General features: G+C 37.1%; 1 protein-coding gene and 1 long non-coding RNA gene across 2 annotated transcripts in view; one reads left to right on the forward strand and one right to left on the reverse strand.

The window, feature by feature from the left end:
• The window catches only part of WASHC4 (WASH complex subunit 4), a 40550-nt gene that overhangs the window by 23214 nt on the left and 3663 nt on the right, over nucleotides 1–13673 (forward strand). Inside the window, exons 19-32 of the mRNA XM_055710566.1 lie at nucleotides 434–539; nucleotides 1363–1479; nucleotides 2441–2609; nucleotides 2745–2899; nucleotides 4477–4551; nucleotides 5394–5498; nucleotides 7050–7184; nucleotides 7951–8059; nucleotides 8778–8844; nucleotides 9547–9633; nucleotides 10156–10303; nucleotides 11532–11628; nucleotides 12116–12312; nucleotides 13345–13444. Coding sequence (XP_055566541.1) covers nucleotides 434–539; nucleotides 1363–1479; nucleotides 2441–2609; nucleotides 2745–2899; nucleotides 4477–4551; nucleotides 5394–5498; nucleotides 7050–7184; nucleotides 7951–8059; nucleotides 8778–8844; nucleotides 9547–9633; nucleotides 10156–10303; nucleotides 11532–11628; nucleotides 12116–12312; nucleotides 13345–13444 — 1667 coding nt within the window. The remainder of the gene's footprint in view (nucleotides 1–433; nucleotides 540–1362; nucleotides 1480–2440; nucleotides 2610–2744; nucleotides 2900–4476; nucleotides 4552–5393; nucleotides 5499–7049; nucleotides 7185–7950; nucleotides 8060–8777; nucleotides 8845–9546; nucleotides 9634–10155; nucleotides 10304–11531; nucleotides 11629–12115; nucleotides 12313–13344; nucleotides 13445–13673) is intronic.
• LOC129736109 (uncharacterized) lies at nucleotides 3928–6867 on the reverse strand. The gene is made up of 3 exons (XR_008732279.1): nucleotides 6490–6867; nucleotides 6097–6248; nucleotides 3928–4243 (listed from the first exon to the last, which is right to left on the reverse strand). It is a non-coding gene; the product is annotated as an uncharacterized LOC129736109 (long non-coding RNA).

A 13673-nucleotide genomic window follows, 5' to 3' on the forward strand; every position in this document is an offset into this window, starting at 1 on the left:
GGGTTCCATTGCATACAAACACCTTCAGCAGATGACCCATGGGATAAATTTCTGGGATGAGTGAGCATTGTACACAGGTTGTATCAGGAGAGGCTTGTTTCTGTTCTTTGACTTACAGGAGAAACTTGGAATATATGTTTGACCTCTAGGCTACTAATTGCATGGTTTAATTCTTTCAGAGAAAGAGTAAACCTCTTTTCTAAAGCAGGTACCTTTTTTTAATAAGTAGCCTAGTGGAAAATAAGAAATAAAAAGTTCTTTATTAAAAGAACTTTCTTTTGGAGGACAATGCATCTGGAACAATAAAGTCACCATGTAAAGCTTAGGCTCAAAAAGCAGTTGTCGTTAGTTTCAACACACTAAAATGAATACCACTGTGATAAAAGAATGGCTTCTTGCAATTCTGTGACTAATATGTCATCTCTTATTCTAGAGTTCGAGCACAATGTGACTGTTGTTTCTTATACTGGCATCGAGCAGTCTTTCCAATCTATTTAGATGATGTGTATGAAAATGCAGTTGATTCTGCTAGACTGCATGTAAGTAATAATGTTAGCAACTTAGTTTAACAAGCCACTGTAGTGGGAAGGATTCAGAGGAGAGGACGAAGCTTAGACTGAAACTCTTAAGGGGAAAAGCTCAACAAACAAAAAAAAGTAAAACCCAGGCAAAAGTCACTGAGGCAGAAATTTCTCCTTAGTCTGGAGGATGTAAAAGCAATCTTTGTTGTAAGTCTAATTAAAGTATATCTGTTGATTGCTCTAAAAATCTTAAGTTGCTCTTCTTGATACTGGGTCTGTGTGTCTCTTTGTTCTTCTCTTCATTCATTCTGAATTGAAATTAACACCTTTTGCTAGACTTGAACATTAAATGCCTTTGTTCCACATTGTGGTTACATATTTCTAAAGCACATATCACTAAGTTCAGTGATGCTGTGTGGGATAGTTGTCCTGTAACTTTTATCCACCCCTCATCTCTTTCCCCCCTCTTTGAAGGATGAAGTGTTTGCTGCAGAAATGAATCATGCTTTGGCATACTAATCCTAATAAAAATCAATCATCTGTTCCAGTGTTGTGTGTGCCACGGTCAATTACAGTACTAAAATGAGTATAGTGCAAGGAGTTTCAGATGAAATGACTAATAATTATGACCTTCCAGCAAATGGATTAGTAGCAACTAAATACTTCAGATGAACACATTAAGGACAAGGAGACTTCAATGGGGTTTACAAAGTCTATTTTTAATAGAAGTGGGAAGACTACTGATTTTGATTTGTTTGTTGGCTTTAAACGCTATTTGAGATGCTTGTCATCTTGAGATGCTGTCAATCTGTTGGTTAAGCATAATAGTTTCTTTTTTCAGTATATGTTTAGTGCACTGCGGGACTGTGTACCTGCTATGATGCATGCAAGACACTTGGAATCTTACGAGGTGCTTCTGGAATGCTATGACAAAGAAATCATGGAACTGCTCAATGAGGTAATTTGTTGTGAATAGAAATTAAAGGCAACACTGTGCTTGGAATATCTTACAGGCCAGCATCTATTGTACCAAACTTAATATGATCTGTAAAAATAGCACAAAGACCTTTGAGATTGAAGTATTTTAGTAAGTGAGAAAGTGTTCACTGATGATTTTGGTTATTTAAGACCTGTTGTTAATGGTATCTGTGTTGGCTGGGAACACGAAAATACTGCAGTCTAAATTGTGTAAGTTGCAAAACCTCAGTTACCAGATTTGTCTATGCAGACAGAGGAGTGCTTTTTGTCAGATTAGCTTCTGCTTGTATGAATGCCTAAAATAAATGCTACTATTCTTAGCGTGTGTTGATGGCTTTTAGTAGTGAAGGCTTTGTAAATGTAGTTGGCTTTTTTAGTGAATTATTATCTAGAATTATGAAGGATGTTTGACAGAGAGAAAATGTGAATTCAGATTTTCCAAGTCCTAGGTTTTAACCTTTGAACCACTCTTTGACTAGTTTAAAACCAAACATTACATATTCTGCAGAAAATCAGGTGATTTGCTTATTGCAAGAGTCTTCCTTACTGAGTTAGGTCTTATTATTATCTAGACAGAGAACCCTAAGCCTAGTTCCCCTTAAGATGAGAAGTGAGAATACTAAAGTTTAAATTGTGTTAAACTCCTATGTAGAAGTTTTAATCATGTACAGAATGGCATTAGGTAGCTAAACCTTTACTTTTTCTGAGCTGTATAGCTTTTTCTTCCTATTGTGTACTAGAACAAGAACACGGGAAATAAATATCCTTCTGTTTTCTAAGTATTGATTTACTTTGATTTGTGTGACCTTGCTAAAGCAAAGCAGTCTTCATTAGTCTGATCAGTCTTTTGAGACTTTAACAGAGATGTTAGTGCTGCTAACAGAGTATTGTAAATGGACACTGAAAATCACGTTTTTATTATTATTTATTTCCCTGAATAGCACTTGCTGGACAAGTTATGTAAAGAGATAGAAAAAGACCTGCGCTTATCAGTTCATACACACCTGAAGCTGGATGACAGAAACCCCTTCAGAGTTGGTATGAAGGATCTAGCTCACTTCTTCTTTCTGAACCCAATACGTTTTTTCAATCGATTCATTGACATAAAAGGTGAGGAGTTACACATTTTCTTGATTCCGTTACTTTCATCTCTGTTACACTTTGGCTTAGTGTATCTTTTCACTTCTTTCCGTGCTTCCCTAACTAAGTAGTAGTATTTTAGTTCATCCTTCTATGTGTTTGCAGCTTATGTAACTCACTATTTGGACAAGACCTTCTACAACTTAACAACTGTAGCTCTTCATGACTGGGCCACCTACAGTGAAATGAGAAACCTAGCAACTCAGCGCTATGGTTTAAGTATGACTGAAGCCCATCTTCCCAGCCAGACTCTGGAACAGGTACAGTGCCCACAGGATATGAATATAATCTGTTCCATTACATTGTCATACTAGCTAGCTATTCAAAGGGCTTTGTCATTGAAGTAACAGTACCCAAGAGTAGAGAACTGTTTGGGAAAAGTGACCTTTAATTTCTGGTTGACTTCTGAGACAGGATCTTTAACAACCTTTGGAGATAACGCCAGCATCGGTCAATTTAATGTTGGATTTGTATCATTCATTTTTTTAACGTAAGACTTAATAAAATGAAATTGGGTATACAAAGTCAGAGGATGTTTTCTTGAAAATTTAGTATCAGCAATGTAGCAAGCAGTACATCTGGAATACAGCTGTCACAAGTCTGGAATGACCTTTGGTTGGTAGGTCTTTTCCCTGGTTTATTACTTGCTTCTCGGCAGGTTCTTCAGTGATCATCAAGAGGAACTGTTTCACAGGCTGCTCATCAAAGACTTTGGGACATCTGTGCTTAGCTTAATAGGAGAGTGACTCAGAGCCTCCTAGAAACTGCTAAACATGGTTACATATAGAGTAAAGTTGTAGTTTCATCAAGTTAATTGTGGAGGCGTTCACTGTTACAGGGTTGGTGCAAAGGAAACACAACTTGCATATTTCTGAAGACTTTCCTTCAAGAGTTTTAGTATCTTCAATATTTTTGGCAGTTAGCTTCATTCCCTCCTTTGGGTTAGCACATTGGTGAGAGCTCTTAAAAATACAGCCTTTTTTTTTTTTTTTTTTTTTTTGTAACATTCATGATGGCAGTGCCTTCCTAAGTTGAAAGAGGTTGTAGAATTAAGAACTGTAGCTGCCTTTTGGTATAAAAGTGCTGTGGATTTGTTTCTATTTCTGGCTTTGGCTTTCTCTTGGCAATATTTGGCCATCATATTGTTATAAAGAATTAAATCATTTCACACCATCGGTTTCATAACATTCATTCTGGTGCGAGCTTTACTTCAAAACAAAGACACCCTATGCTTCATTCCCTGCCAGCCCCAGCAAAATCCTGATAAAAACCTTGGCACAACTGAAAATAGAGAGGATGCTATTTATTGTATACACTCTATGCACAGTGATACCAAAGGGACTCCTTAAAGCAAAACAATTGTAAAATTTGTGTTGTAAATACAAAACTTCAGTCTTCTAGACAGGTTGGTCAAAACGGTGTCAGAAGGTAGCTACAGAAGGTGTTCTGTGACAATCTGTGTGTCTGTAGAAATCTGCAAGGCAAGATTCCATTTTCTGGAACCTGAGGACAACCAGATCTCCATTTTTTTTTTTTTTTTTTTTTTTTTTTTGTCAATTGGGGCTTGTAGAATAGACTGGACGGTTCCTTACTTTTGGGGGAAGCTGGAAAAAACAGGCAGAGGTATAAATGTTAAAACATGAGCTGAGCCTTTTTTCTCATCTAAGCATTACAAAAATTGTTGAAAGAGTCTTCATTTTGTGAATCGAAAGCATTACTTTCTAAAATGCTTTCAAATAGCTACAGAAATAGTATTTGTGTGCCTTAGTAGTTAGGCATGCTGGTAGTTCTTGAGAATTGGTATTATAGTAATTCTCAATAGATAATATTGTTTCAGGGACTGGATGTTCTGGAAATCATGAGAAATATTCATGTTTTTGTATCTCGCTACCTCTACAATCTGAATAATCAGGTAAGGTATATCCCGTTCTTTTTTTTCTGGATTTGGGTCTGATTTGAAGGCATTGAGAAATGTGGAGTATACATGTTAAGAAAACCCCAAACTGAACATACGTAATACTAAGCTGTGAAATAGCTGTTGCAGCTCTAGAAGAACATCTTTGGAGATGCTATAGATATGTTTCAGAGTATGATCTCTAAGCATATGTGGAGCATGGTGTCCCAGTAGGATCATTCCGTGTCAGATATTCCAGTGAAGCTTGGAGAAGGCAGCAAGGATAATTGGCTGCTATATAAGGACATACTAAGTACGTGATTTTTCAACTTGAAAAAAAGAGTATCTGAAAATGGGTTATTAAAGAGATGAAGCAGTGAATGAGATGGAGAGCAAGTACAGGGAACAATCCTTTGTGGTTTCTCACAATGTGAGAATGAGAGGCCCACTAGGAAAACAAGCAGCTTCCTTAAAGAAGAGGAAGTACTTGTGTTCGGAGCACATAATTCAGTAGTGGAGCTCATTGCCATGGTATATAGCAGGGCCAAAAGTACAAACAAGTGCCAAAAGAGTTTAGACCAGTTAATGTAGGATGTAGTTTTAATAAATACAAGACTTGGGGTGCAACATCTGCCTTGGAATTGTTGAATCACCCACTTTGCAGAAATTGGAAGAACCTACCAGATAAAGTTTATTGTATGCATGCTGTGTTTTCTTGGTGGTTTCCCTATCACTTGTTATTAGCTGCTCTCAGAAATAGACTATGGATTACCTACACTGGTAATTTATCACGGAATCAGTTTTGGGTAAATAACTTTCTTTTTCTTGCATGCCACCTCCCCCCCACCCCCGTCTCCCAGATCTTCGTTGAAAGAACAAGTAATAACAAACACTTGAACACAATCAATATCCGACACATTGCTAATTCGATTCGAACTCATGGAACAGGAATCATGAACACAACAGTGAGTATCTTTTGCACTGCTGTTGGATTATTTTTTTTTTTAATAGCACACAAAAGTCTCCAACCTCTTGCATCTCCTAATAGTTTATTTGGTTGTGCAGTTTTAATAATGTGATAATAATGTTCTGTGTGTATTAATAAAGCAAATCAGTTCTTGGACATGATACAAATCAGTATCGCAATCTCTTGGGACTTAACGCCACTTCCAGCTGTTACATAAAAGTTAATGAAGAGATCTAAACACATCAAAGAAGATATAGGTGTTCTGGTGGGACTCCAAATTTCATTAAAGATTATACTACTTAACTGGCACAGTAAAATATTTTGATTTCTAAGATGCCTGCTTAGATTAGCATGCTCTAAGTTCTCCTCATTGACACGAGGTAGACAGATAGTTTTGCCGCGGTTAAAGCAAATCTTGAAGAAATGCAGTAAGTTCCTCTTGTAATCATTAAGTTTAAGAAGCATCAGCTTTTCAACTTGTAAAATAAAAGCTACAGATTTCTCATCATTTATTGGAGGACTGTGACTTCTTACTGCAATTGTTTTGATGATGTCTGTAGCGTAGATGGTCATTTTAACCAGCCAAAGGCATTTACCTCTTTGCAAGGTAGATAAGGGCCCTTCCTGTGGCCTGCCTGCTGCAGCATGAATGTGTCATGGTTCTCAAGTTTGGATATGGTGCCAAAGGTATTTTCAGGCTGGGGCTTCTTTCTACGTCTGCTGTTTTCTTTTTCCTGTTCTTCTGGCCCTATTAAAAAAAACCAACAAACCCAACAACAACAATAAAAAACCAAACAAACCCCAAAACCCCCACACCAAACAAAAATAACCCAACTTGCTGAAATATTGAACCCACTGTCAAGTAATTTAAAAGTGGAAATTATTAGGAAAATAAGGTTTTTGTGGTTTGTTGCGCTATTGGAAATAACTTTGCACTATTCTTCTGAGAGTAGGGACTTCAGTTACTAAAAAAAAATGCAGTTACTTACATTATTTCATGGTGATGTAGATCTGTTCACTTCTGATTTTGAGTAAAGTTATTTATGCAGACATGAGATGTAACTGAGATGTGTAGGGTGGAAGTGTGCTTCTGCCTTATGAGAAAGTGTTTCAGAAAACTTTGAGGAAGTGAAAAGGTTTGTCAGGAGGTTATGCAGATTCCGCAGCTTGACTGAGGAAGTTGAGCTGCTTTGCTCTTTTCAACCTGAAAAGTTTGTATTGCTTCAAAAGGTCAGTTACAAGATATTCCAAACATAAACTAATGGCTTTGTAGGGCAGGTCATTGAACTGAAATAGCAAGCTTGTCCCTTGGTCCTTCTGCCCTTCCTGAAAGAGAGCAGGCCTTCCAGGAGAAGGGTTTTCTTAACTTTTTCATTTCACTGGTTTAAAAGAGTAAAGTAGAGAATAACAAATAGAAGTAAACTGAGTAGAGGGTTTCATATTCCATATGAATACAAATTACTCGGGAATCTACTGAAAACGGGTTGCTAGATATGCTTGTTACTTTGCTAACTTTCCTGATTTGACTAGGGTTTTTTTTCCCTTCTAGGTAAACTTCACTTACCAATTTTTGAGGAAAAAGTTTTATATTTTTAGCCAGTTCATGTATGATGAACATATCAAATCCAGACTTATCAAAGACATCAGATTCTTCAGGGAAGTCAAGGATCAAAATGATCACAAGGTATAGTAATTCTTGAAGGATTGAGAGTAACTTGGCTGAAAAGTGCTACTTTCACGTGACTGAAGGTGTACCAAACCATAACAATCCTATTATTTAAATGTGTATTTCCAGAAAAAATGACAGCTTTTGTCCTAGCAAAATGCAGTGTTAAAAATGTCTGTATTCAGAATGGCTTTGTTTCATTCTGGCTGCTCTGTAAATAGGAGGTTGGCTAAAATAATTTTCTCAGTGACCTGAAAACAATGATTTGATGGAGCCATAGTCTATTGGAGGTTCTAAACTTTTGGTCCAAATCACGCTTCACAGTTGTTGTTAGTTTGGAATAATAAGATTATACAAGTTTAATCCAAAATGATGTAAACATGTAACACATATTCCAGTATGTGAAGTTTTGTGGTCTAGGGTCTGATTTTTTCCATGCTGGAAAATAGATTTCTCAAAAATGTGAGACAGTGTATTTAGTAAAATAGACTGTCAGCTTCTTTGTATGTCAAGTACTTATTTCTTTTAGGAATACTTTTTCATTCACAGTTAACACTTGTATTTCACTTCTCAGCTTGCAAAAGTGAATTAATATAGAGAGGCAGGTGTATAATGTAAAAAAAAAAACCAAACAAAAAAAAACCCAAAAAACAACAAACCACAAAAAACCCAACTGTAGATGTTAGGTAGGAATATGTTACAAATAGAACTGCATTGACATGGTGGAAAAAAAAATTAAGGATAGGTAATTATTCTTACAAATTATTCTAAAATATTTTTCTAGTATCCCTTTGAAAGAGCAGATAAATTCAACCGCGGCATCAGAAAACTTGGAATAGCCCCGGATGGACAGAGCTATCTTGACCAGTTCAGACAACTCATAAGTCAAATCGGTACGAAATCCTATCTAAGACAATGTTATAAATGTTATGAAATAGAAGAGATCTTCATTGTCTAGTAACTGAACTTTTAGCTCAGGCTAAAACTAGATTTAACACCAGTTGGATGGAAAGTACTTCATTTGTATGCCATGCAAAATAAATGCTCTCATTTAACTACACAGAAATGGCCCTTGCATATCTTAATCTAAAATATAGCTACAGCTTGCACATATGCCTGTTTCCTTTTAAGTTTTTCTTTTCTTTGTGACAGAACTGACTTTTACCCAGATTGAGTGTATTTCCCAGTAAAAAAACCAGTATTCTTAAGTTCATTTTTTTCAGAAAATAGCCATATATCCAGCTGAAGTAGCTTTGAGTGATGCATAATACTACAGTGGTATTTGCAGCCATTGATGCTGTGGATGTGCAGGACTGATCTGAACTTGGAAATATTTAATGTGCCCAGTGGAAACAGTTTGTACTATTTGGCCCTTATCCTATCATAAAAGTGAACACAATCCTGCTAGGTGATGCATTTATGATTTACTTCTCTACATAGACTTTTGATACCAGGGTTCAATGTAACTTTTTTAACTTGGCTTTCAGAACAGTTTCTTTGTGAGAACTACATGGCAACTTTAATTTACACTTCAGAGCTTGTAGGAGTTATGAAAAGTGTGTGTATTTATGTAATTATGAATTGCTTCCTTGTTTTTTCTTGTTTTTAAAGGCAACGCTATGGGTTATGTACGAATGATAAGGTCTGGTGGACTTCACTGCTGTAGCAGTGCGATCAGGTACTTCCACAAATATTTCATTTTTCTGTTTTCTTCTTCTCATTCCTTTGCTCCTTATTCATGCTCATATTCTCTAGGTTCTTACCCAGCCCCCATAAATCTTGAAAAAGTCTATATTTATGCCTTCATTGAAGTGGAATTAGCAAAAACAATGCTGGAATTCAGAATTGTACAATCATTGCCATAAACCACTAAAAATAAAATAAATTCTATCCAAAAATGCTGCAAAAGAGTTGATAGAATTTACATGTAAGTCATTAGTCTTTAAGTCAGTAATTCCTGATGTTTATCACTTCAGGGGTGCATTAAGGAAAAATATTACAAGCCTTGAGGAAGTTGGAAAAAAAACATTTCTTTGATACTTCTTCCTGTCTATAGATGATTGTGTTTTATATAAGGTCATTAAAACATGGTGACTTTACATTGCAAAGGAATAGTTGGTTTTCTTGCCAATAACAGTAAACTTACAGTTATGAAAGGCAGTGAGTGCTAGAGAGAGGTGATGGTAGCCTGGTAAAAGAAGTATAAGTGTTATGTATGTTTAGAAGTGAATTTAATAGTGCCTGGATGAGAATGGCATGGCAGGTATAACTTCAAGTAGTTCAAGCCTAGCAGACTAAATTAACTAAATTATAAATTACGGTAGATACTTCAGTGAACATAGGCAGTTGAGCATAATCCTGACAAACAGTAAGTTTTCAGGTTCGTTCCTGATCTGGAAGATATTGTGAACTTTGAAGAGCTGGTGAAAGAAGAAGGACTCTCAGAAGAAACACAAAAAGCAGCGAGGTACCCTAACATCATACTTTTGAGGTCTGGGGTATGGATGGGATGAAAGAATTGTAATTTTCAAGTTACGAATGCTGCTGTTAGGAGCGTGTATGTGTGTGTTTTAAAAGTTCAAGTAACTTTATACAAAAGTATTTGCTACTTTTCAAATCAGAGAAAATAGAGGGAGTTGTTTTAAAAATGCAAAGTGCATTTATACTAATAGACTGTTAGAACCTGGTTTCTTGATAAACTCCTTGTGGTTTAAAGGCTTACAAGCTTTCCTCAGCATGTGCCTGACATATACTCTTAGAATGTTCAGGGCCTTAGGGGGAAAAAAGATGCAAATATTCTATTCGTAGACCTTTTGTGAGAAAATTAAGTCAAGAAACATGATTCAAGGTGGCAACAGAGGTAGGGTGTAACCTTGGATACTCTAGGTCAAATACGGGATTGTGGGTGTAGCCGAAGGGTGACCTAAGGCGTGATAAAGCAAAGAAACTTCTAGCAGAAACAGAGTAACACACTGCTTATCCTTCACAGGCAGTTGGACTCTGTTCTCAGTGACCTCACACGTAACTTTGCAGAAGGAACGGAGTACTTCAAAATGCTGGTGGATGTATTTGCTCCTGAATTTCGCAGTCCAAAGAATATGCATTTGCGGAACTTCTATATAATTGTTCCCCCACTGGTTAGTACTTGTGTTGTGTGTACCAGTACTTAGTTTTTTACAAAATGTATTAGATCAGGTTTGTGTCTAAATGTTTTGTATTAGGCTGTTGACGAGCATATTCTGCTTTCTTCCCTGATGGAGTGGGATCATTTGGGGCATGGCTCTGTTGATAGTTGTCCAAAGCCATGTTTTTCTTTATTTACATCAATTCAGGTACTAGCACTCAAAAGGTAACTTTAAAAACTTCTCCTGTTTGAATCAAATTTGGAGAAGCCAAGATGAAAAAGAGGAATAAAAACAACAAGGATGAAGGGAGTTTAAAATTATGTTCTTCAGCTTTCTCGTGTGTGCTCTTTATCACGTTAGGTATCTTTAGGGTCTTTTTAATGCCGTGTTCTAATGCCATAAAATTGGGGCCTTCTCTGTTGCAGTTGGACCTGCTTTTGCTAATAAGCTTGGTTTCAAAGGAGGTAATGCACACTTGAGTGGAGCAGAAATTCTGGGCATTTGGAGGCAGTTCAGTTTGAAGACCTAAATGATCTAAACATTCATGTGTAACATCCCATTTTAGAAACTAATTTTGGAAAGTCAGTGAGCCATAAACTTCAAACTGTGAGAGGACAGGTGTGTCATGGTGACAGAAGCGAGGGAAGGTGAAGGCTCGTGACAAATACTTTTGTTCTTTTTCCTTTCCATTTGTGGAGTTTTTTCTGACAAGTACAGCATTGGGAATATACCATCCATTTCAGGTTTTAAAAGGCATTTCATGTAGTTAGATGTTTGTGAAGTTGTTAATAGACACCCATTTCCATGTCTCAAGAGTAGTTATTGCATACAAACACATACCCATCGCTCGTTGTTACTGCTTGGATCTATTGTTCAACATCATTGTAAATGTGAGACTATTGCAATAGCTTTACTGTTTTCAAAATAGAGTGAAATAATGTACTGTAGCTTTAAAACACTAATATCTTTAAGCTTTCCAGGAACTTGGACTATTTTAGTTATCCTTCACTTGTTTACATGTTTACCTCTAGTAATCACCAAGAGAATGCAAGGTAATAGTATGCAAATGTTTTCCAAAGCTTAACTGACTTTCTTACCAAAAAATCTAGGAAAAGGACATATTGTCATGCAAATATGCCTAATGGGTGTGGAATTCTCTTCATAGGTAACAGCGTGTATGTGAATACCTCTTAAAATTTGTGAGTCTTGATGATTCTGAGACAGCTTTTCACTCTTTCAGACCCTCAATTTTGTAGAGCATTCAATCAGTTGCAAGGAGAAATTAAATAAGAAGAACAAAAGTGGAGCAGCTTTCACTGATGATGGGTTTGCCATGGGTGAGTTTCAGCACACTGACTAGCTTTTGGGTAAGCCAACATAACTGATATTTGCAAGAAAAGTTTTATTTCGATTTTGTGTGTTCCCATAATTAACAATTCCATAATCAAAATTTGGGTTGTCTTGGCTTCAGCACAATGGATTTGGGGGCTATTGGTGTGGTCAGAGTCTCCTGAGCATGGAGTGTGGCTGAGTATGGGAGCACACAGTTTTGTCATATGTCGGTGCTCCCCGGTTTCTTTCAAAGCTTGCACATCTTGGCAGATAAGAAGGTATGCAAGTCTTTGGGTAAGTTGTGAGGTTTTCCAGAGTTGAAGCTTGTTCTTTATTGTGACTTTTTTCCTGTTAGATTTAACTGTAAATCAATTGCCATTCAAACTTTATTTGTGTGGGAGTTACCAACTTGGGCTGAACCATTAAAGATACTCATAAAATGTTTTACAAATCGCATGTTGACTTTGGTATGTGGTTTGTTAATGACTATAGGTGTGGCTTACATTCTGAAGCTTTTGGATCAGTACCAGGAGTTCGATTCTCTGCACTGGTTCCAGTCTGTTAGAGAGAAGTATGTGAAGGAAATAAGAGCAGTAGCTAAGCAACAGAATGTGCAGTCCACTAATCAAGATGAAAAACTACTACAGACTATGAACCTTACTCACAAGCGACTGGAAGTTTGTTTACAGGTATAACATGGGTCTAGTTACGTTTTTTGTATTGAGTTCTGTGCTTATCCGTCACAATCGAGGGATCTGTTTTCTGGTGGAACTTATCAAGAGCAAAAACCATAGGGCATTGTCTTACAGCAGCAAGGCAAAAAGAGTGTAAAGACTTGAGGTCTGTGATCTGGAGGGGCTGTCATAAGTATTTATGATATTTGAGTGACGCAGGAACTTGACCTGGTTGATTGGAAGTCTTTGTCCCATGGAGTCTGAAGTCTAATGCAACTAAAACCTAAATGCTTAAAAAGAGGAGAGTATAACTTTTTGGCTAAATTCTTTCTAGCAAAGTTTTTGCATAACACTGTAAGCCCCAAAGAGTTGCTTCGGTGTTAATTCTGAGCTGCTAAGTTGAATGACATACTAGCTGTCAAATAGAGGGAAGATGCATTTGAATTTCGAAGCATAGCATTTCAGATTTCATCAGTGTGTAAATGCCTTCTCTCTTTCCCTCTGTTCTTGATTTGACAAGGCTATGGGGCAAATCTGTAGCTGACTATTTAGAAATAGCCCATGATTACATTCTGCAAACGCAAATCTGTTGTTGAAATAGATAAAGCCCTGTATGTCCTCATGATTGCCATGAGTGTTCACTGTGTTGGGTCCTATGCTGTTAAAAGCCCCACGTCACTGAGCCTTGTTCAGGAGCTGCTCAAGCTTGTCATTAAATTACTGGCTTTGCATGACTGTCCGTGGGCAAGTTGCTCCAAATTCTCACTGCTGCTACAAACCTCATTTTCAGCTTCAGTAGATTAGTGACAGATTTGCTGCACTGATGCTGCTTTGCTTAAATTATCCTTTAATGTTTTTGGATGACATTTGCTTTGTAAAATGCCTGTGAACAAGGTATGAATGGAGGAAGATTTTCAAAAGCTTTGAAACGATTTAGGTGTTGAAATCTTGTTGCCTTAAGACGCTTCTGAAAAATCCCATTTATATCTGCCCACAGAATCATTCTTGTGATATGCTGACACTGCTCTTCTCTATCTTTTCCCTTAGGAATTTGAACTCCTATATTTCTCCCTAAGTAGTGCAAGAATATTTTTCAGAGCAGATAAAACCGCAGCAGAAGAAAACCAGGAAAAGAAAGAAAAAGAAGGTGAGTGAATGCTAGATGTAGAACACTGGCTCATGAGGGAAGGTACTTTTCTTGCTTTTTTTTCCATAGCTGCTTTCCCACTACTGTGCTGATTGAGTATTCCAGAAAGAGTTTTATGGGGTCAGGGGTCATTGAGTAGTCAAGAACAGCTCACAGAGGCTTTCTTTGGAATGGGTGCATTTCAAGCTGGGCTTGGGGCAGGGGAAACCCAAAAAAACCCAACACCACA

The sequence above is a fragment of the Falco cherrug genome, chromosome 5, assembly GCF_023634085.1.
Source record: "Falco cherrug isolate bFalChe1 chromosome 5, bFalChe1.pri, whole genome shotgun sequence".
NCBI lineage: Eukaryota > Metazoa > Chordata > Aves > Falconiformes > Falconidae > Falco > Falco cherrug.